The 24,731-nt window shown below is 36.3% G+C and overlaps 4 protein-coding genes across 5 annotated transcripts in view; 1 reads left to right on the forward strand and 3 right to left on the reverse strand.

Annotated features, from left to right (window-relative positions):
- The window catches only part of LOC135088665 (glutamine synthetase 2 cytoplasmic-like), a 229,556-nt gene that overhangs the window by 56,942 nt on the left and 147,883 nt on the right, over positions 1-24,731 (reverse strand). The window lies entirely within an intron of this gene.
- The window catches only part of LOC135088663 (vitamin K-dependent protein C), a 64,040-nt gene that overhangs the window by 3,096 nt on the left and 36,213 nt on the right, over positions 1-24,731 (reverse strand). The window contains exons 9-11 of the mRNA XM_063983595.1: positions 17,772-17,974; positions 8,812-8,968; positions 4,908-5,066 (exon numbers count right to left, since the gene is read on the reverse strand). Of these exons, the coding sequence (XP_063839665.1) occupies positions 4,908-5,066; positions 8,812-8,968; positions 17,772-17,974 (519 nt within the window). The remainder of the gene's footprint in view (positions 1-4,907; positions 5,067-8,811; positions 8,969-17,771; positions 17,975-24,731) is intronic.
- LOC135088669 (uncharacterized) lies at positions 13,801-16,341 on the reverse strand. The gene is made up of 4 exons (XM_063983603.1): positions 15,833-16,341; positions 15,476-15,618; positions 14,944-15,158; positions 13,801-14,618 (listed from the first exon to the last, which is right to left on the reverse strand). The coding sequence occupies exons 1-4, from the start codon at positions 15,876-15,878 to the stop codon at positions 14,453-14,455; spliced, it is 570 nt and encodes a 189-aa protein (XP_063839673.1). The 5' UTR covers positions 15,879-16,341; the 3' UTR covers positions 13,801-14,452.
- LOC135088666 (putative nuclease HARBI1) lies at positions 21,003-22,473 on the forward strand. Of its 2 annotated transcripts, XM_063983599.1 has the most exons (5): positions 21,003-21,262; positions 21,333-21,614; positions 21,769-22,156; positions 22,237-22,370; positions 22,460-22,473. In XM_063983599.1, exons 1-4 carry the CDS (start codon positions 21,008-21,010, stop codon positions 22,365-22,367), a joined length of 1,056 nt encoding a protein of 351 aa, XP_063839669.1. In that variant the 5' UTR covers positions 21,003-21,007; the 3' UTR covers positions 22,368-22,370; positions 22,460-22,473. The 2 variants fall into 2 exon arrangements, with proteins under 2 accessions (XP_063839669.1, XP_063839668.1); XM_063983598.1 differs by lacking the exon at positions 22,460-22,473 and having other exon boundaries at positions 22,237-22,384.

The raw sequence follows: 24,731 nt of genomic DNA on the forward strand, positions 1-24,731 counted from the left end.
GGGTCACTAAAAAATTAGGGATTGATGGTGAAAACGGGCATTAGACGATTTTCAGGGAACTTATACAATGTGCTAAATATAGCTTTCCCTTCCACCCGTACCCGAACTACCTACTTACTTACCTTCGAGTACCTAACTTTGTGATAATCTCAGTCTCGTTTTTCAGCCTTTGCGTTTATACTTGAAATGTGATATAACATCCTTTAAACGCCTACACTTACAATGAAACTAACGATACGGGAGCGGGGGTCCAGGTAAGGCCTGTGAATCTTTTGTACCTATAAGTAAGTTTAGATTACTCTTAATTGTTACCACTTGGGGTCTTCATAAAATTTAATAAATCAGCATTTCGAAGTAACATTTTCAAGAAATCAAATAAATCTCCATTATGGCAATTTACGTTAAATTACGCTTTTCAGTTGTCGAGGAAATGCTTTCTGATTGTAATCATGATTGTAATTCTTACAGCCTGTGATGGAAACATCTTGTTGTTTAACATTAATTAAATAAGAGTCGTTAAGATAAGTACCTTTAAGGAAAACGAGATGGGCATTCTTAACAGACGGTTGTATTTCAGTTTAGCAGGAAATCTAGTAATAAATCGAAATAAAATAGATTTGCATACCATAAACGTTAGATTAGGTAAAGTCTAGTGTAGTAAATAAAATCCACGACGCTTATAAGTTTTATGCCCGTTTTCACCATCAATCCCTAATTTTTAAGTGATCCCTATGGTAACACAACAGGAATTTTGTTTTCATAGGGCTCACATATAAAGGACATTGTCAGAAACCGCCTAAAAACCGCCCAAAAACATTAACCCATCATAATTATTTTCTATTTTTTTAAATACATTAAGCACCCTTTCATTCTAATGGACACTTAAGCATTGAAAAATTAAATTAATAAGTCTTTTAACGTTTATTCTATAATACTATTACAACTTCCGGACGTTTTGGTGCGTGGCATGGTCTAAAACCTATCAAGTTCCATAATTTTTGCCGATAAAATCTGTACGAGGCATTACCGTACTTTATTGCTGGGAGTCCATGTATAGTGATGTTCCTGCGGCCATCATAGACAATAAAATATCGATTTTGAAAATAAAATAAATCGATTAAACTGCTTTGAAGACTAGATTTGCGTTAAAAGCTAAAAAGATATTGACACTATTACAAGAAGCTATCTAAAGTGTCCAACTGGTCGAAGGTCGTAAATAAAATAAAAATAATTAGGACCATAAACTGATATTCATGGTATCATAACTGTAAAAGTGTCAGAATCCGATGTTGAATCCAATGCCAGTTGAAGTGAGAGAAACATAAATATCAACCTAGTATAGTTGCCAGTCTCTCATGATCTATGCCAATGAGGGTTTTCGCTATTGAAAAATCCGCCAGATGGCAATACGTAGACGTGAGGTCCAAATGCTGCATGATTGGTTATTTTTGACATGACATTGACAGATATGTCAAAATCCACCAATCATGCAGCATTTGGACCTCGCGTCTACGTATTGCCATCTCGCGGATTTTTCAATCGCGAAAACCCTCATTCATAGCATATGTATAATAATAGACCAAATGAACTTTTATAGATTGTGAAAGAGAAGATAAAGATTTTATTATTTTATTAAAATCTTGCCACGAGGTAGTTTTTCAGTAGAAACCAGGATTGGATAATCGCTACAGGCAAGTATCAGTACATTTTATAAATATTTTTAATCGATTATATCCTTGTGAATCGTTTTAATAAATCCTCATTTTACTTTTTCAATTAAAACTTTTTCAATCCCTAGTCTTGTCAAACTGTCATAATGTCAACAAATTATAAATGTCACGTCAGTTGACTCAATTTCAGTCTTCTGTGCGTTTATTGTATTTTTATTTCAATGAAATAGTGCTAAAGGGTTAGTACTAAAAGTGAAAGCCTTTTTTCAGAAAGAAAACCAATGTGGTGCCCTTATTATTCATACTGTTTGAAAGTTACAAGTCAGTGATACAGAGTTGCCGCCATTATAACTCCGTAGTGATACCATACCAAAGAAGAAGTTTTCCTAAACACTTGTGTTATTTTTATATGTGATCAAATAAAAAGGATTTATTCTACTGCTCAAATGGAATAACTTATCCCAAGAGACCGAATATAAAAAAAAAACCTCTCCATAGAAATTATCACCATCACGAGGATGTGAATTTTTTTGAGAATTTGATATTGGTCCTGTAAGAAAAGTAGTTGTATTTCAGTAGTAGAATCAACCCTTCTTGTTTCATCAGCAAGAGTAACTATAAAAACGCCCTGTAGGTAGGTATTATTAAGCTGAAGAGTTTGTTTAGTGTCAAAGACTGTCACACAGTGTAACTTAAATTGGCATATTATGATAATGAACATAAAAACTTAAATAAATATTTATGTTAATATTTTTTCTATTTATTTATTTTCCCAAAGCTTCACAGTGACAGCTGAAACAGCAATACTGTTGTAAAACTAAACTTAGAACAAACTGTTACAAATATTTTACAAATTAAAATAAAACCGCATGTTGCTTTACTTTCTCGTATAGGTAATAAATGTAATTAATGGCTAGATTATTAATGTTACTTTGTTACCCTCAATAGTGAGGAGATCTTATAAAATGGTAACCCTGATTTTCATTGTCATTCAAGTGCTCTTTCTTCGCATAGGCTTCTGTGATTTGGCCAAGGGCCACACACATTGCGATAACATTATGCGACATTGATTTGACAGCAGCGGAGTGAAGTCTTGCGACTATGCAAAATGATACCCTGTAATCGTAGCGCATATAGACATAGACGGGGCGGGGCACATAGCTCGTAGAGCTGATGGCCGCTGGAGCAGGAAAGTTCTTGAGTGGCGACCACGAGCCGAAAGACGTAGCGTGGGCAGGCCTCCCACTAGGTGGACCGACGATCTGGTGAAGGTCGCGGGAGGTGCCTGTATGCGAGCGGTGCAGGATCGGTCTTCGTGGAAATCCTTGGGGGAGGCCTTTGTCCAGCAGTGGACGTCTTTTCGACTGAAACGAACGAACGAACGATACGTATTACCACTATTTACCAGACATTACTATTTATTGCATACTCGCCGGATTACACGTAGGAGCACGCCCGTTACAGCTTCGGCCTTGCATTATTATAAGATCTTGTTTCGCCCTTTTTCGAACTTCCTCCGTGAGGATATCCCCGCCAAATTCTATGATGAACCTATCAAAAGTCATATTCTGCAATGTCAACCCACCACAAGGTGGACCGACGACCTGATAAAGGTAGCGGGAAGGCGCTGGATGCAGGCCGCTACCAACCGTGCGATGTGGAAGTCATTGGGGGAGGCCTATGTTCAGTAGTGGACGTCCTGTGGCTGAAATGATGATGATGATGATGAAATGAATGAAAATGACAAATCTTCGAACGTGTATAATACCGTGCCAAAGTAATCATATAATTTTGGCACCTTAATAACTATTGCCGTTTTTGTTGTAAAGACCATGCAGCGCTACTTGCGGATATTATTGGAAAGAAAACTATGTAGGCTCTAGATCTGAAGCCGCTTTAACGAACACGAAGTGCTCATACAATGCGGCGTATTTTCTTCCAGTCTTTAGTCAGGACTTTAGTCGAATTAAAACCCCGGTTGAACGTGATATAGCCGCACTAGAATACGATGCTTTTTTGCATAATCGCAAGACTTCGTTCCGGTGTCGACCGAATGTTATCATGATGTATGTGGCCCAGGGGTTACTGTAGCCGCTAAGGTTTGAAACTTCTTGCTTAAAATATTGTAGTCTTTGGCATAGACTACGACGGTAGTCATGGAAATAGGAGTTTGTTATCTCGTGTCAGATGTAAATGGTGAAAATAAAAATCATGATTCGTGTTATTTTTATGCAATAGTAGGTATTTTATAAAAGTGGAACCCCGAGTGATCTCCAAAACCCATTCTATTATTATATACGATTCGGCTTCGATATCTACAATAGGTGTTTATTTCATGTGTCAGATGACAAGGGTGGAAACAACCTACGATTCATGTTGTTTATTTACGTGCAATATGTGGGCATATTATAAAAGTGGAATGCCGAGTTGTATTTCTAAAACTTGTTCTATTATTTTATACTATTTGGCTGCGACTCGGCGTGACGACAATACAAAACATTTTTTGCGAATCGGTGTTCATACATTCACACAATACATTAGACGCCATGTTGTCATAAACGACATATTATAAAATCGCTGTGATTTAATATTCTTAATCATTAATTTTATGGCAAGTGTCCATCAGGAATCATTGTTCTTACACACAGAATCGTATTATTTCGCTTTCGGGTAGTAATATGTCAAAATTGTTGGTTCTTAGGCGAACAATGTATGGAGAACGAACATTGTCCTTTATGGATTGATGGTGAAAACGGGAAATAAACATAGAGGATTTTTTGTCATCTTAAAAAGAGTCCATGAAAGTTAGAAACCTCTGGCTTAATAAACCAAAAGACCACTGCAGCTGCTGGATAAAGGCCTCCCCTAATTATTTTCACAACGATCGGTCGTTGTGGAAATCCGGGACCAGTCCTACACTGTCCGCATCCAGGTACTTTCCCGTGTTCTTCACTAGATCGTTGCTCCGGTGCGGTCCATGGTCACCACTCTATAGACCTATGTGCCCCTACTGCTATTTAAGTATGGGTAATTGGGTACCTATTCCTGAATTTCATTCGTTTCGTTTCAGCCAAAATAAGTTTTTCAGCCCGTGGTCCCATTCAAATCAAATCAAATATATTTATTCATAAACATAGGTAAAAAGGGTGATAATTATAATAACAGTGGGCTCTATGCTTAACCTATTCGAGAACTTTTCTGCCCCAGCGTTCCTGAATTTCTACAGTAGCTACCTACCTGCAGGTAATACCGCATGTCCCGGTCCCGGCAGAGCAGAGGCCCGCCCGAGTCGCCTGCGCACGAGTCCTTGCGCCCGCGGCCCGCGCACACCATGTTGTCGGTGATAGCGTACTGCCAGTACGAGCGCCGGCAGACGCCTTGCTGGATGGTCGACACCTACGAAGAGTTTTGGGTCATTTATGATGCCAGTAAACATGGCAGGCACTATACAGTGTGAGTCACGTTAAAGTGTACATATGAAAATAGATAAAACTAGACCTGTTTTTATCGACAAAAAAGAGGTCAAAAAATTTTTGAGATTTTTTTTTAATTTTTTATAGAATTTTTTTTCTTCCAATTACTTATTGTAAAGAAAACGTAATAACTTTTAAACTTAGCGGTATATTCTAATAAAATAAAAACAGTAATAATGCTAAATAACAGGCGATACTAAAAAAATACATAAAATACACAAAAAAGGCCAAAAAATAATAAAAAATTATACTTTTTGAAAAAAATCTGCTTAAAAATTCGTGTTTTTTTGGTTATTTGATAAATTTCTCAAAAAAATGCCCCCATAACCGGTAGTTTTTATTACTTTGTATTGTTCTTTATCGTATTATCTTTGTAAAACCAAAAATCGCATGTCTCTATCCCTATCACAACATTTGCTATGATCGTTTGAACAAAGGCCTGCCACAACATTATTCTCCGCTACAGGTAGAGACAATTTTAATTTTAACTAAAATGCTTATTTTACTTCGAAATCTTTTGTTTTTATTTGAAATCTAACTTGTCTTTATCAAAATTACAAATCTAGAGCCATTTTCAGTTTTGTTGTTAACGAAGCGTTGAATGGCGCGCCCGGAGAGGCTTAGTTCAAACGATCATTGCAAACGTTGTGATAGGGATAGAGACATGCGATTTTTGGTTTTACGAAGGTAATACGATAGAGAATAATACAAAGTAATAAAAACCACCGGTTATAGGGGCATTTTTTGGAGAAATTTATCAAATAACCAAAAAAATACGAATTTAAAAGCAGTTTTTTTTCAAAAAGTATCATTTTTTATTATTTGTTGGCCTTTTTTGTGCGTTTTATGTATTTTATTAGTATCGCCTGTTATTTAGCATTATTACTGTTTTTATTTTATCAAGATATACTGCTTAGTTTAAAAGTTATTATGTTTTCTTTACAATAAGTAATTTAAAGAAAAAAAATTCTATAAAAAATTTAAAAAAAATCTCAAAAAATTTTTGACCTCTTTTTTGTCGATAAAAATAGGTCTAATTTCATCTATTTTCATATGTACACTTTAACGTGACTCACACTGTATACTTCATTGGAAAACTGAAGTGCAGCTTTTGTTGGGCAGTATTTCAGAAAAAGTTGCCTGATTTACGATTAATTGGCATATTTGTATTAAACAACCAATTTTGTACCTACCTACCCCACAAAGTAGAGAAGATAGTATATTAATTAATTCAGTGCAAGAACAATTGGAGACAAAAAAAAACCGGCCAAGTGCGTGTCAGACTCACGCACAAAGGGTTCCGTACCATTGATTTATGATTTTTTTTTTTTTGTAAATTTAAGTTATTGGTATGAAAGATTACGCGGTAATAAGCGGTTTACGATTTACAAGGTATTAAAAAAAAACTACTTACTAGATCTCGTTCAAAACAATTTTCGTTGGTAGTTTTTATAGTAATGTACATCATATGTTTTTATTAGATTTTTCATTTTCTTATTTTAGAAGTTAGAGGGGGGGGACCAACTTTTTTCCACTTTGGAAGCGTCTGTCACGCAAACTATTCGGTTTAGAAAAAAAATATTTTAGAAACCTCGATATCATTTTTGAAGACCTATCCATAGATACCCCACACGTATGTGTTTGATGAAAAAAAAATTTTTGAGTTTCAGTTCTAAGTATAGGGAGCCCCCAATATTTATTATTATTTTTTTATTTTTGCATCAAAATCTTAATGCGGTTCACAGAATACATCTACTTACCAAGTTTCAACAGTATAGCTCTTATAGTTTCGGAAAAAAATGGCTGTGACATACGGACGGACAGACGGACGGACGGACAGACAGACATGACGAATCTATAAGGGTTCCGTTTTTTGCCATTTGGCTACGGAACCCTAAAAATCGAACCCTAGGATATAGTAATAAAATGCTCCTAGAAGGAATGATTCTGAGAACACAGAATGGATGAGCGAGCACAGTCAAGATTACAATATGAGCTTTTAAAAAAACATAAACTTAGTACCTAACTGGAGTAAATAAAAAATCGACTATAGATTACTACGAATATTTTATATGACTGTAGGTACACCACTTAACATAATGAGTAGTAGCGCCTAGTAATACCGCTCTCCACAATATAAAGACACTAACATAAATCCCGAAATTAAACCTCACGATGAAATATTTATATCCAAAAGCGTGCCTAAACCTGCCCGCCACCTGTTATATTGAAAAAGTTTCTATGAATGAGGATTATAATTAAAACTGTTGCGAGTTCCACTTTCGTATAAAGATCGTCTCAAACTTTTCGATTTTCAACAACAGAGAGAATAAATTTGTGAGTTGCAAAATTTATATTATGGATGTAATCTTCTCACTTAGGTATGTAGGATTTCAATAATCTAATCTTAAATTTAATAATACAACGTCACTTACATAGTCTCAAAGTACTTTTATGGCAACATTGTTCTACTTGTTCGTATCCATCCCTTTTTAATAATCTTAAAATTTGTTTACAAACAACTTCAGGTAAAGCAATAGGATTATCTCCTGAGACGTAACTAAATCCCGTCAACATTAATATTGAATGTAAAACTAGGGTAATGAGCATCACGAAGTTTCAGATTAATTAATGTACCTACCTAAAAGGCAAGGAGAATATTAATTAACTGGCATAGCCTGCGGCTCCGCGCTTGTTTCGGATTGTCACACGCAAGGACGATCACTTTATTGGCACGTGCAAGGTGCGCGAAAGTTGATGAGCCAAATTCAAGCTGGGGACAGTTGTTTCTCATGAGAACAACAACGAAATCTCAAACTAATTTAGCAAGGTAAGTAACATACTTTAAGGTACGTACTTTGTTGTGACAAGAAATTGTTGCTTGAACTTCATTTTGCGGTAGCAAGACCGCAAGTCTAAATAATTTGAATATTATAATCATCATCATCATCATCACCATCATCATCATCATTTCAGCCATAGGACGTCCACTGCTGAACATAGACCTCCTCTAATGCTTTCCACGTTGATCGATTGGTAGCGGCCTGCGTCCAGCGCTTCCCTGCTACCTTTACGATGTCGTCGGTCTATCTTGTAGGTGGACGTCCCACGCTGCGTTTTCTGATACGCGGCCTCCATTCCAGAACCTTGCTACCCCATCGGCCGTCAGTTCTGCGTACTATGTGCCCTGCCCATTGCCACTTCAGCTGGCTAACCGTCGAATGTTATAATAGGCCAGTAGTTAAACATGAAAATTAATCAAATCGGAAACAATTGTTACAGAAGGTTTTATTGTTTTAATGGCTTCATTTGTTGCCCATTAGGACTGGAATGTTGCCCAGGCCATGATTTTGGTTGTCGCGGAAGTCTAGGCTACGGTCGGATACTCGCGACATCCCCACTCGGGCGATGACGTAACGCCGCGGAGGTCTTAGTGGGAACCCGTCCTTTTCAGGACGGAGCAACGCCCTGAACAGGGCGCCGGGAGTCCCACTCACGACCCTGTCCCCCGGCAGTGGTGACGGTGCACAAAGCATTTCCTCCGCGACAAAAAAAATAAAGGCCATGACTTTGGTGTGTGAGGCTAATAATTACGAGGTAAAGTTAGACATGATATTACACTTACATACTAAGTATAAAGTCTGGAACAAAAAAATCCCAATACCAACCTGTGCTTCATGAAGTAACCGAGTTCCGTGGACATCAGTCGCCCGCTTCTTGCCCCAGCCCAGTATGACGCAAGTGGTATGGGGAGGCAAGAGCTGATAGGCCGGCGGTAGGCACGCTATGCCGTGGCCGAGGTCTGGTCGTGCTGGCATGGGCAGACTGAAAAATTACAACATTAAGCCTAGGGCAGACCACCGACTTTTAGTTGGCCGATAGTTGTAATGTGTCGGGCTGTTAATCATTATGGAGATAAATAATATAATAAATTACCACAAACTGTTGTAGAATTGCCCATTCATAAATTTAAAGCACATATCAAAAGCACCTTAATGAAAAACGGCTACTATAAAGTTGATGATTATATAAAAGATAAAAATGTTTGGAATGTTTAACTACCTAGCTCGCATCAATACTTATGACTATAATTTGTATATCTCAAAGACTGTAAAACCTTGAAAAGGAGGCTGACAATAGTGACTGAGTTTCTTGCGCTGCTTCTTCTCAGCACTGGCCCATTTATTGTCCCGAAGCAGTGGTAGGGTTAATATTGGGACGTGTAAAAGCGCTTTTTTAAAGCCTATTTGCAAAAATAAATGAATTTTATGAATTTTTTAATTTTTAAGATGTATGGAAGTGCGCACATTACACCGATTGATTATTCATACAAATTAGAATTGGGCCCAACTATCAACCGATTAAATGTCGGTGGTTTGCACCTAGACTTATAATAAACCTCATTTAGGTGCGCTTCGAGTAATACCTCCTATAAACGAGACTAATCATTTTCCTTCTTTTTATTTAGCGGTTTCGTTTATTCTGTAGGACTAAAAAGCTTTGCCGAAGTAAAAGAAAATTATACCATTAATTCAAGCCCACAAAAAAATATTGGCTCGATTGCTGAGAACATCCTTGAAAATAATTTATTCCTTTATTAGGAACTAGCGGCCGCCCGCGACTTCGTACGCGTGGACCTCGTTTTACTCCATTAGGGGTGGAGTTTCGTAAAATCCGCTCTTAGCATCTATAGCGCATACATTTTAAATTTCAACTCTCTAACTTTAAACACATAGGACTTTCATAATATAAACTTCCAACCCTCCTTTTATCTTCTTAGCCCCCGTGGTTGATTTCTAATGATACATTTTCAGTATATGTACCACCACCGCCACCACCACCATTTCAGCCATAGGACGTCCACTGCTGAACAACATGGGCCTCCCCCAATGCTTTCCATGTTGATCGATTGGAAGCGGCCTGCGTCCAGCGCTTCCCTGCTACCTTTACGATGTCGTCGGTCCACCTTGTAGGTGGAAGTCCCACGCTACGTTTTCCGGTACGCGGCCTCCATTCCAGAACCATTCTGTCCCATCGGCCATCAGTTCTGCGTACTATGTGCCCTGCCCATTGCCACTTCAGCTTGCTAATCCGTTGGGCTATGTCAGCGACTTTGGTTCGTTTACGGATCTCCTCATTTCTGATTCGATCTCGCAAAGAAACACCAAGTATAGCCCTCTCCATAGCACGCTGTGCAACTGAGCTTCTGTATACGGCCTATAGTGAGAGGCCACGTTTCCGAGCCATAAGTTATCACTGGTAACACACATTGGTTATACACTCTAGTCTTCAGGCATTGAGGTATTTTGGACGAAAAGATGTTGCGTAGTTTCCCGAACGCTGCCCAGCCGAGTTGGATTCGACGATTGACCTCCTTCTCGAAATTGGACCTACCTAGCTGGATCGTTTGTCCGAGGTAGACATACCTACTTGTCGACAATCTCGATAATTGAGCTCCCAACTGAAACTGGGTAGGGCGCAACATGGACATTCGACATAAGCTTCGTTTTGTCCATGTTCGCCCTCAGGCCTACCTGTTGGGAAAATCGATTAAGGTCTTCGAGCATTGTTCCAAGATCTTCCAACGATTCTGCCATGACCACAATATCGTCAGCAAACCGATGTGTACACAGTACCACAGTGTACCGAACAGTATATTATGTACACCTCCACAATATCTAGAGATCTTAGTGAGCGTACATTTTAACTTTCAAGTCTCTTACTTTAAAAACCGAGGACTGCAATACAGACTTCCAACCCCCTTTTGAACTCCCATATTAAGGGTTGAATTTTGCAAAATTTCGTCTTAGTGACTACCTACGTTCTAAAAGGAGGTGTATTCCACTTTGATCACCTGGCTTTGATCAGCCAGTGAGACTTGTAGTTTCTGAGACTTCGTGATGAGTGAGTGAGTCACTTAGTCATTCAATTATCTTTCTTTCTACTAAAATTATACCTACCTATAGTAATTATCATTAAAATCAAATAAGTAAGTACCTACCAACCTAAGTAATTAAAATAAAGACCCTACCAAAAAACTAACAAATTACATACAGAAAATAAAAACGAAGTAATTCTTATCCTATTTAACTACAATCGCCCACGCGCCCATCCCATTTGTCCGCCGCTGAACCGTACCCTAATATTCATCTCGGTAGATGGCGGCACATAGTAAGAATTTGCAAGGAAGTTTGTAAAAAGTCCCTAATTAACACTTTGCCTTGCTCGTTTAAACACAGTGAATGATTCAAATAGGTACATACAGTGTATGGTTCAATTACATAAAATATCTTTACTTATTAAATTTTCTATATTATTTACGAACAGCGCTATTCATAGTACATGTAATATTTAGTTACTAATTTACTAATGATGTCGATAGATGGCGTTTGACAGCTTTGCCTTCATGAATATTTACGTACCTCAAAAATGTTTGTCAGGCGCAAGAAGATTTTAAGCAATGACGATAGATGGCGCTTTTCCACGTCTTATGAAAATCCCAAATATTTTACGGGACCCTATTGTTTTCCAAAATAAAATTTAGCCTATGTTACTCGTGAGTTATGTAGCTTTCGAATGGTGAAAGAATTTTTAAAATCGGTCCAGTAGTTTTTGAGCCTATCCATTACAACTAAACAAACAAACAAACAAACAAACAAACAAACAAAGTTTTCCTCTTTATAATATTAGTGTAGATAGTATTGCTGTAGGTACTTACTAAAAGTAATGGACTTTAAGTAGTTACGAAATTCTGGAATTGGTTAATGTTTAATCTAGGAGTAAGTACTTAATTGAATAACATTAATCTTATAAACTGCGATCTCCAATCCGTTTGCCAAGCGTGGCGATTATGGCAAAACCCTCCACTAAATTGGAGGAGGCTCATAGTCCAGCAATGGGCTACAAAGGGCTGTTGATGATGATGATGATGATGATGAAGTACATAATTGACTCAGATTTGTATTATCGCTTTATTATTCGTAGTTATTCGATCATTAATACAAACGTGTCGGAAGTCGGAACTTTTACAAGTTCACATCAATCTGGCCCCACATCCGAGGGCTGCGCGTTCACTGTAAAGATATTGGCACTATTACGTTTCCAATTTTCAGGGCTGTTGCCTTCGCTTTTATTTACGAAATGTCACCACTCCATCACGCTGAAAGATAACGCGAACCCAGGTGTAAAGAGTTGTATTTTTTCATAAAGTGATTTAACTAGTAATGAATTCAATCTGACTAACGATTCAGATAATTATGTACGGAGCCCATAAAAATTAAAAATAGTATTTGAATACTATCAGATTGATTTGAATAAATCCGTCATAAACATAAAATTACCAATTAGGATTACGACATACTTTTGACTATCTCACGAATAAAATTAAGCTAACCACAAAACAATACCTATCTGTGGACTGAACAGAACGCTTTAACACTCTGCAAGTAAGTATTTAGATAATCAAAGTATTTTTCGTTGTTCATTGCGCATCGCAATAAGTAGCAGGCCAGGTACTTATTATGAATATTATAAAGAGGAAAACTTTGTTTGGTTGTAATGAATAGGCTTAAAAACTACTGGACCGTTTTTAAAAATTCTTTCACCATTCGAAAGCTACATTATCCACGAGTAACATAGGCTATATTTTATTTTGGAAAAAATAAGGTTCCGTAAAATATTTGGGTTTTTCGGAGTCCACGCGAGCGAAGCCGCTGGCGGAAAGCTAGCGATAATATATTTTTAAAAATATATCTTAACTTTGTTACTTAACACTACAGTACACGCGCCCCTTTTTTACACCAATACACGCGCGGCCTACTCTGGTAAGCCAATTTAAAATCACTGTAAATCAGTTTGTAAGCAATTAATGAATAAAATTACTATGTAAATAATAAAAGTGTTTATTATAGTTCTTTTATAATCAAAGTTTCTTTATAAAACTATTTGGGATCAAACATTATAAAGGGATTTAAAATTTGTAAATTTTTTGGACCAAAATTTCACTCTGAGATCCATGTTAACAAAAAAAATATTTACTGAAAAAATATGATTTGTTTTTTATCTTTCATAGTATTCAAGACTTTCTACTACCTGGTACATGGAGTAAATCCATTTTTTGCAAGGTTCCATATTTTTTTTGTCGAGTGATTTCGGGCTTTTGAGTAGACCCGCAGTTTTGATAGCCAATTTTAGAAAAATGCGCAGACGCTAGCGACCCAAGCTTTACTGGCTTATTGACAAATTTAGTAAACGAGGCTTTCCTGGAATGCCAGCTCTCTGGCGCAAGTTTTTAAAAAGTTATAGCGTAAAATGTTACCCTGGTCTACTATAGTAGGCCACGCGTGTACTCTAGTGTTAATGCGCTTCATCAAGACAGTCGTAAACTTTAATTAGGAGATCAGACTGCTATCTATGCGTCTTTAGTAAACTTTGAAATAGAAAATATTGACCTTTAACTCATTGCACGGCTAGCTATTAATTAAAAGCACTGGATGCCTTTAATGAAGTCTTTGTTTAAAATAACGAGCTAGAAGTCTCCTAGAAATTTTTAAAATGCCTCTACAGGCATTTTAAAATTTTTAGCAAACTTCTTTCATCTACTGAAAGAAGAAGCTATGTCGTTGTTGATGAATACTTTCTAATTAAGAATATACTAGATGAAAACCCGGCTTCGCTCGGGTGCAATTTGACTCATAATACACAATTATAGGTGCAACATGTAGATAGATGTTTCTGTAGTCATCGGTTCTCAAAGAATATTAAATATAGATTCATATAGCTTCGTTAGTTGTGTTTAATAAATATGGTAAATAAAAACTGCAAATGTTTTTACACAAATTATTTTTATTTTAAATCAACATTCAAAATAAACTAAGACAAATTAACAAAACAATCAAGTTCAATCGTTAATATAGGTTATATAAATAACTCTTATTAATAGTCAGAAACGGGATCAGATAAGAAAATACTATTTTCATCAATATCTGGCTCCGGAAGTCCGAAATCTGTTAGTCTCTTTCCGTGGAGTTTTAATGTTTCATCAATTTCTTGTAAAGCCAACTGTTTGGATAATATTTCAGGGCGGGATCTTGTAAAGTTTTCGATAAAATGTGATGCAAATTTTTCCCAAAGAGCATTAGGATCAGTTACTTCACAAAACACGCAAATTAACGCAAACAGCTGTCGTAATTGCCGAGGAAGTTTGAAACCAATTGCTTCATCCAAACATCTTTCCCATTCTTGATCGTCAAAAAGTAGCCCCTTTGCTTGAGCAGCTTCTCGAAATGATGTGTAAATAATATTTTCATATTAATAAGTTCTAACATCTCTGAAGCAAGTCGGCCCTTTGACGTGAAGAAGTAATAGCCGGAGATAATATCGTTCCCGATCAGAAAAGGAATAATTATACATTCTTGCAATTACTTTATCAGCCGCTGACTGAGATATTCGTGGTTGCCACTGTCCATGGATAAATCTGAAATGTGTCGGAATTTCAGTGTAAAGATATTGTCGAACACTTTCATCTGTTCTGTTTGGTTCAAAAAATGCTAATAATATTTCTGGAATTGGCTTTAAGACTGTCTGGGTCTATGTATACCTTCCCATTATGACAACAATTTTTAAAATGATTTTTAATTTTTTCACCTAAAAAATGAAGTGCTTGACATTGAACACATTCATAAATCATAAAACCAACTGAATGTACTGATACTTGAATGGTGTTATTTGAAAGTGCTAAATATAAATAGTTAGTCCTGGGGGGGGCTGATATTCTGTACTAAACCTGCTTGAATATTTACGTTTTTTTGGGGGTCTGCCCGCCATTTGATATGTTTTCTTTCTCTTCTTCTTCTAAAGAAATAAAATCACTGCTGACTGACAGCAGCTGTTTTTCCTTGTTGTCTGAAGAAGCATCATCACTGCTGACTGACAGTAGCTGTTTTTTCTTGTTGTCCGAAGAAGCATCATGAATCATCAATGAATCCTCGATTAGCGCCAACTCTTCGTTATCAACCTTAAAAGAGAAATATATTGTGTTACTCTTATTAAACAAATTTAATAAGATGTGATGAAAAAATACACCACATGCAGGAATTGAACCTACATCCTCGACTCCGTTGTCGCGCTCCACCTGAGCTAACTGAGTTTAATAAGAGAAATATATTCTATTTTTAGACAAATATTCAAATAATAATAAGTATTGTGAATGTATGTAGGTGTAGGAATATCCTCCCACCTCTATATTTATTTATACCTCTGTGAAAGATAAATAAAGTTTATTTATTGTTATTATTATTTTACTTTACTCAGTGACCTACACTATTAACTTACCTGAAAGTCATCAAATAAATCTTGTGAAGCAGCAGAAGCAGCTTTTTGCTTTTTAGGAAAAAGGTTTGATAGTGCCCGAGCCTTGTTTATTCTTAACTGCCTAATTGTTTCTAAGCCACAACACTCGCAATAATTGAAATTATCTGCAAAAATATATTACACAATTATTTATAATAAGAACCAGCCGAGCTCAAGTGGAACTTGCGCATGAAGGAGTCTATTCGGTTATCAGAAAAAACGGGGCAAAAATCGTGTCTGTTTCAGTATTTATGTTGATAACAACTCAACACAGGCTATGCATGTGGTCATTTATTATTATTTTTCGGGTTAAATAAAAAAAAATATTAAGTCGCTTACCGAGTATAATGTTGTCGCATTCCACACATCGACTGCACATTTGCATTTGTTTGCAGTTTCTTACAAATATTTTACCATTACAAAAATTGCATGTCACTGGAATTTATCACTGTGCGAAACTAAATGACATTGACATTTGAACTTCATTATAAGGTTATGGCTAATATTCTTTTTTTGTGGTTGAATCGGCCAATACCAGGTTTAAAGAAAAAACACATAACAAAGAGTATATTATCATAAAAATCGCGAAACGCACTGATTTCCATTTATTTATGGATCGATGACAACCTAGCTTTTGGCGTTGATCGCATAGTGAGTGGATGGTGAACTACTAAAGATGGCGACAGCGGTTTGTTTGTCAATGCCATCGGAATTTAACGAAATTCTCCATTATCCGAATTTTGCGGATATATGTTGTCGACTCAAAATCGTTATTTTTTTATGCTTTGTTATTCATATAAGGTTTCGATCCAGTCTACCGTACCCCTTGACGAAATTATTAATATAGATTGTTATTCATATAAGGTTTCGATCCAGTCTACCGTACCCCTTGACGAAATTATTAATATAGACTATTCATTTAAGCCTTTGTCAAACAGCAAGCGTGAGCTAAATAAGCGTAAGTAGCTATTCCAAAGCAATGATAAATGAGATTCCAAGTAATTAGAACATGGAAGTTTAAACCCTTGTCTAATTTGAGTAATTTATGCCTCACTTTAAAGGCTCAATATAAAGAAACTTCACGGTTTCCTTTTAACATTCCTCCCTCAGCCTATAATCTTATTACAAAGGCTTTTAAGAAAGGACCCATAATCTAGACTTTATCTTCCTTTCATCCCCTGAACCGTAAGATGTTCTGTTATTAAAATATATTTAATTAGATCTTCTCTGTGGTTTTCAATGAGAGAGATGAATACAATTGAACAACCTTATTAGTGCTTGTAAGCATTCAGTCTTTAATTTCGGAATCACGATCGTTCGCTCCAAAATACGATAAAACAATAGATATAATATGAAACCGAAATGTTCAGAGAACGTTCTTTTTTTTTTAATTTTATTTAATCACAAAGTTATGCATAAAATCTATACATTTCTTATGTCACTAAACATAATAATGTTTGTTGTGACATTGCATTGCATGTTTCATATCCTAAAAGAACTAACTGGTCATCCTATTCATCTAACGGACGTCTCACAAAAGCGCCATTCTCGATTCCCTAATAGTAATTGACCTTCGCATTACGTCTCTGATATTATGCTAATTACACGTAATTAATAGAGACGCTAGATTTATAAACGGCGGTTTACACAAACGAAGCTTAACTTGAGGCTGTTCTGTAATTAGTACCTATATCACGATTAAGGCCTTCAATAATTCGCCGCTAAGCACTTCGATCTGATAGTACTATAATTTTCAAACATTATTCCATTATAATCACTGTAAATCCGAAGTAAACTTTAAGGTAGTTACTGCCTACGCTATTATTTCCCAAACGATACCCAAACTAGTTAAATCCTTATCAAAATTGGTACTCACTCGAATTTAGAATTGGTATAATAATATGCCTATAAATTATACCCTGTTTTCAAATAAATTGGTGATTCTCAACTTGGAGAATCACCTTGTTTACATACGAGAACAATAACAAAATTATTCCTATGATTCTACAAAAAGGTACTAGCCATTGAATATAAAGTTTACGGAACCAATTTTCGCAAACTGGTTATGAATCAACTCGAACAAATGTTTTCTATTTAGGATAGTTGTAGGTTCACCAAAGGGCAATGAATATTATAACATAAAAAGCACAAATACAATAGACATGTTTATGCACAAAGATATGGTGCAGAGGCCAAACCACAACCTCTGGCACATTCGATCAGCATCCATCCATCATCATCAAATCACCACAGTTTAAAATTTTCACAATCTTCTTACCGTAGCAAAGCGACGTCATTGACGACCGTGTCTGGATCATAATGAGGATGCACCACAGCCTCCGTGACCCTCAACTCCATCTCCCCTGGTCCCCTGGTGAGGAGATCATGTTCCCCAAGCCTCACGTATAGTTTCTTCCTCACACAATGTGCTGCTGTCACCACCCACCGTAGAGACACCAAAGTGCCCCCACAGAAGGCTTCCTAAGACAGAAATAAGATTATGTTGTGGGTATAATCGGATTTTACAAAATAAATTTTGTAAAATCCGATTTGTATGAAAATTAAAATAATTAAAATGAAGATATAGATTAACGGTCTTATTCATAATCATTTTTCACATTTTATCAAATGCTTATTAGAGGTTTATAAAACGTTTGATAAAAATTGTTATTCATAATCGTCATTTAGCGCTAAAATCCTCTTATAACTGTGTGATAAGTTATCGAGAGCTCGGGCCTTGTTTAAAGCTCTAATAAACCTATTTTAACCTAACTTTTATAAATGTCATTTCATATGAATGTCACTTCGTTGGTTTATTTATTCAAAATATCGTCACCGTCGTGGCAGAATTAAATAACTGACACTTTTGGCAAAAACCACTTTTTCCACTTTTTGTATAGTAGAAAGTGTTACCTATATTTTGGTCTTACTCTCGTGGCAATATCTATGATATTTCCAAAGATATCTTAAGTTTAGTGAAACTATTGACCATAAATTACAACTCTGTTTGTTGTAGAATTTACGTGGCAAAACTGAATAAGTGACTTTATTTAATTCTGCCACAACTCACTGCGAAACATTGCTTCAAAATACTTGTACTAAGAAAGTCAATAAGTGACTTTATTTAATTCTGCCACAACTCGATCCGAAACATTGCTTCAAAATACTCGTACAGTTGTGTTTCTGATATATTTCATTTTTGTAACATTACTTTAAATGTTACTTTTAATTTCAATGTTCATTACTCAGATGTTGAATCTGGATAGTTACCTTCATCATCATCACCTTTTCAGCTATATAGGACGTCCACTGCCGAACATAGGCCTCCCCCAATGATTTCCAATATGACCGGCTGGTAGCGGTCTGCATCCAGTGCTTTCCTGCTACCTTTATGAAGTCCACTTTGTGCTTTCCGGTACGTGCCCTCCACTCCAGAACCTTGCTGCCCCATCGTGTGTCAGTTCTGCGTACTATGTGCCCTGTCTCTTGTACAGAAAAACCGAGCATAGCGCTCTTCAAAGCATGCTGTGCAACTTTGAGCTTATTTATAAGGCCTATAGTAAGAGGCCGCGTTCCCGAGCCGTATATCATCAGTGGTAACACATACAGATTGTAGATTTTCGTCTTTATAGGCACTGAGATATTTTGGACGAAAGGATGTTGTGTAGTTTTCCGAATGCTGCCCAGCCGAGTTGGATTCGACCTCTTTCTCTACCTAGCTGAAACGTTTGTCCGAGGTAGACATACTTGTCAACAATATCCAGATTTGAGCTCCTAAACTAGGTTGGGCGAAACATAGACATTCGACAAAAGCTTCGTTTTTCCATGTTGTTCACCCGAAGGCCTACCTTTTGGGAGATTAAGGTCTTCTAGCATTGTGCCGAGGTCTTCCAGTGATTTTGCCATGACCACACAATATCGTCGGCAAACCGAAGGTGAGTGATGTACTCGTCGTTGATGTTTATGCCGAATCCTTTCTATTCAAGGAGTTTGAAAGCGTCTTCTAATGCAGCGGTGAATAGTTTCGGAGATCCGGAGATATAACATCTCCCTCATGCCTCGCTGCAGAGGAATCGCCCTTGTACTCCACTCCTATACTCGGACCAACATGGTGGCGTTTCTGTACAAGCACTTCAGCACCTCGATATGTACCGATACTTTTCAGAAACCGGCTTGTTCGGGAGACTGGAAGTCATCGCACCTACGCGCGAGATCATTCGTGATAACTTTCGAAAACAGCTTGTAGACATGACTCAGAAGCGAGATGGGTCAAGTAATTCTTCAGTAAGGTTTTATCCCCTTTCTTGAAGAAGAGTACCACCACGCTTCTGTTCCATGCCTCTGGCGTTGTTCCCTGGAGTAAGACGAAGTTAAATAGTCTCTGGAGGACTTGACTTCAATGTCGATGTTCCACCCGCGTTCAGAAACTCTGAGGTTATTCCATCATCACCCGGTACCTTGTTGTTCTTTAGGTGTTTGAGAGCCATCGTAATCTCGTATAGGCTGATAATGCTGATATCCACAATATCTTCGTCGAGGTATATAGCTGTCCATAAAACTTTTCAATCTCACCCAGAATCTCGGCTTTTGTTGACGTTACACTACCTTCCGCAGTCTTCAGCTTCGTCAGCTAGCTTCGCTCAATAGAGTTGTCTCTTGCGAACACTTTCGAGCCTTGGTTCCGCTCTATCGCCTCTTTAATACTATTTGTATTAAAGTTGCGAACATCATGTCGCAAGGACTTCCATATCTGTCTATTGAGCTGCCGATGTGCCTTAGCGTCAACGGAGATCTGCAGTGACATTGAACGTCGTTCTGCCATGATGTTGAGGGTAAGGGATCCCTATGGATCCCTAGGGAGAGATCCCTATTACAGTTTTATTGTTTTTGGATTATTTTAATTTTGATATTCATTTGGATGTTGGTTCTTTCAATTTAATTTCAATGTTATAAGAATCTGATGTTGATGGTAACCATACCAATTTGTTAAACATTTATAAGTATTAAATAAGTAGGTATATTCTAGTATTATTTAACAATTTTACAAATTTTGACTAAAATGTCATTAACAAAATAAATAAAATAAAATGAATAAATCAACATTTAGGTCAATAAAAGTGTGGCAAAATTAAACAAGTGTACTTATTCAATGGAAATATTCGTTTTTGTAATACCTTGGTTGTGGTAAAACTAAATAAGTGACATACAAAAACTAAATAACTGCAACTTAGTTGTAAAATACGGTTGTGGCAAAACTAAATAATTACATTTTTATTTTTTTTATTTAAAATAATACAAAGTAACATCATCGAAGAATATTGAATTAATAAAGGTAAATTTGCTGTATAAAATATCAAAAGACCGACAGTAAAATATTTTTACCCTTAAAAGTTATCGCCATTTTTAACGAAAAAAAAACACAAAAACGTGAATATCTCGCAACTTTGGTTTTGTCAGTTATTTAATTCTGCCACGACGGTGACGATATCCTTGCTGTGATCCTTGCTTGTGAAAATGAATGCTATAAATGCAATTGTGCATTTAGCCAATAATGCCGACCCAGCGCGACGTAGAAAGCTCTACCGCCAACGAAGCAACCCATTCGATTTGCGGGACCTAAATTTTAAAATAAAATATAGGTTCAATAAGGACACAGTGCGCACCATCATAGATTTGGTGGAAGATGATCTGGTTCAGAGCGCTAGAGGTGGTGGCACGTGTCCTGAACTGCAAGTTTTAGTGGCCATAAGATGTTGGGGACGTCGTGAGGTAAGCACAAAAAAGTGTTTTATTTTATCCCTTTGTCGTGGCTGCTATAATTATTTTCATACATTTTCAGGTACAAGATGATGCTGGTGACCTCCATGGCCTAAGTCAGCCGACAGTGAGCCGGATATGCGCCAGAGTCGCGCATGCAATCGCGAATAAGGCAAATTCCTTCATCAAAATGCCTATCACTATAGGAGAGCAGGAAAGAATTAGTGCCAAATTTAGAGCAATTAAAAATTTTCCTGGGGTGATAGGAGCCATAGATTGCACCCACATTAAAATTAAAAAAACCGGAGGTGACATGGCCCAGTACTATATTAATAGAAAAGGCTATTATTCCCTGAATGTTCAGGTAAAATATATTTTGATTTTATACAGTTTACAACAGAGAAAGATTTGTTTTAATAATGTCTATAATTTTTACTTTGTATGATCTAAATTTTAGCAACATTTAACACTATATTATTGGATGGATTACCTACAGGATACTGTTTTTTTTATTTTAGGTTGTCTGTGATGCTGACCTCAAAATAATGGATATAGTGGCTAGATGGCGAGGCAGTACACATGACAGTCGAATTTTTATGGAGAGCAATATAAAACAACGATTTGAGGATAGGCAGTTTAGAGGACGCCTTATTGGCGATTCGGGCTACCCTCTTCTGCCATATCTATTTACACCTATTTTAAGGCCTAGTCGTCCAGAAGAAGAAGCATACAATAATGCTCACATCTCAACTAGGAACACTGTTGAAAGGTGTTTTGGGGTGTGGAAGCAGCGGTTCCAATGCCTACTCCATGGCTTACCAGTAAGCCTCCAAAATGGAAAAGCTGTGATCATAGCATTGGCTGTATTACATAATATAGCCATTGATATGAATGACACATTGTTAGGTAAATGTTATCAATTTGACTGTACATAAGGAATACAAATCTTTATGACAAAATGTTGACAAATTCATAATATTTTTCAGAACAACATATGGAGCAGGTCCCTGTAACTCCGCAACTTTCGACGGAGAACAGTGTTCACGACAACCGACCTTCATTGTTGAGGCGTAGGTCGCAGTTGATACTACAAAATTTTATAAATCAACATTTTTGAATGGTACTAAAATACATTTTGATAAATTCCAACGATTTACTTTTATGTAATGTCATTTGAGTTCATGAAAATGTTGTATTTTAATTTTTCAGATACTGTTCCTGGCATCTTAATGAAAATAAAAAGAATATTTGATTGAAAAATACCTGTATTTCAATTTTCAGTCCAATTTGTTACTATCACAAAAACAAAACCTGTAGTTCTCTTTAAAAAAGCAATTATTCTGCAAAAATTCAAAACAAATTACTTTATATCACTAATTTAAGTACAATTAGTTTCAACAAACTTACTTATTAAAAATCACAGTTCAATTCTTTAAAACAAAGAAATTGCTTAAGTATAAACGTTTCTATTCGGAGGTTATCAACCTTCTACATTTAAAACAAAATAACCATAATTTACACTATTATTATAAAGGCGAATGTTTGTGACTAGGCATATGTGTATTTACTTTATATCACTAATTTAAGTACAATTATTAAACTTACTTACTAAAAATCACTGTTCAATTCTTATAAACAAATAAATTGCTAAAACAGATAGATTATATAGTCTCGAATAACATATAGGCTTCTTTTTATCCTGGAAAAATGCACAGATCCTGTAGGTTACAGAAATAGTAGTCTACGCAGGCGGAGTCGTGGGCAACAGCTAGTTAATAGTAATCTCAAACTCTTATTAAGTTATGACTAGTAAACATATTCATAGCCGTCTAAATATATTGCAGAAACACAATCAAAATGCGGATTGGAACTGCATAAAATACAAATTAAAAACAAACAGAAGTAAGGGAGGAACTAACTTATTATTTAGAATCTGTTAGTACTTGAAAAACTTTAACATCAAAAGACTTATTATTCTTTATTAATGTGAGTGTAATATTTAAGTTTTTCCTGTAATAATTGATGCTCAAGATCCAAGTTTCTCCCTTTCTTCCGTTCGTTTTCCATTTGAACTTCATGCAGTTCAATCCGGCATTTTGATTCTGTTTCTGCAATTTCGGAAATCCTAACTTTGCTTAAATCAATTAAGCCTTCTTTGTTTAACAGTTTCCTTTTTTTTTTGATTGCTGGTGCTTTAAAATTAGGTTTTGCTTTATTTTCTTTTGCCTCTACTTTTTTATTTTCTTTATCTTCCAATATGCCTCTAGTAGTACAAGCATGTGTATCTTCTATTTCTTCATCAAGTACCACCAATTCATATTGGATTTCTTCATTATTTATCAATTCCTGATCTTGCGTATTTTGAGTTGATTCCTCCTCTTGAATGTTAATTAATTCACTTTTATTTGAGTCCGAGTCAAATCTGTTAACATCGACTACAAATTCATTGGGCAACCAAGATGCTATATCATCAGCCCTATCGTCAGGCACTGATAATGGTGGACCACCGCCAGTTTTAATTTGAGCCTGCCTAGCAATGGTCTTGTCTTTCTTCGCACTGATTTTTATGAGGCTCCATTGCGATTTTAACTGGGTAATGGAGCGGTTCATACCAGCGCACATTGAATTAAACCTGAAAAAGAAATGACAGGATTTTGAATTACAGGTAAAGGCAAAATTTTATATTGAAGGCAGAAATCAAAAGATGTACCAACGTTGTTTGTAAATCAGCCCAAGCCGCAACCTTCCGTTTATTCGTGTTAGTGTCTGTATTTTTATTTTCGATTGCATTTACTCTTTCTTTCACCAACTCTTTCAGCAAATACTGAAAAGCAAACACTAGGCGTCAAACATAAATAAAACCATGCTACAAAAATTAGTAGGCACTTTATCAGGCTAAAAATAAGTACTACCTTATCTTCCTCCAACCAGTTTTCTGATCGTTGCCTTTTAGGCGGTCTGTTCTCCTTCGTCATGGACATAATTAGTATCCGATGTAACTAGCCGGGTCGTCGTAAGAGCTTATTGCAGAGTACAGGGTAAGAGGTACAGAATCCAGAACATACAATCCCAAGTTTTATAAAAGTTTGATAAAACTTGGGAGTTGATCGAAAAAACCGAAAACTTTATTAAATTTTCGTGCCAAATGTCAATGTCAGTAAGTAAAACGTCACAGCTGCCAATTTTTTGTTTTTTTTTTCTGCGATTTGTCTATGATTTTACATGGTCCATCAAGTTAAATCACCAAAAAAGCTGTTTTCGTTCATTCTTTTTGTATAGTCTGTGGAAAGAAAATATTAAACTCTGTTTTAGTTATCAAAGGTTTATAAACGATTATGAATAACGTTTTTTATCAGAGGTTTATAAGAGTGTTTTAAGCCTATCAAACGTTTTAGCTAATGTAGGTTTTAAACCTATATTAGCATTTTATTATGAATAAGACCGATAGAAGATAGATTAACTAATCGGTAAATAAATTAAA

This window comes from Ostrinia nubilalis, chromosome 4, assembly GCF_963855985.1.
Source record: "Ostrinia nubilalis chromosome 4, ilOstNubi1.1, whole genome shotgun sequence".
Lineage (NCBI taxonomy): Eukaryota > Metazoa > Arthropoda > Insecta > Lepidoptera > Crambidae > Ostrinia > Ostrinia nubilalis.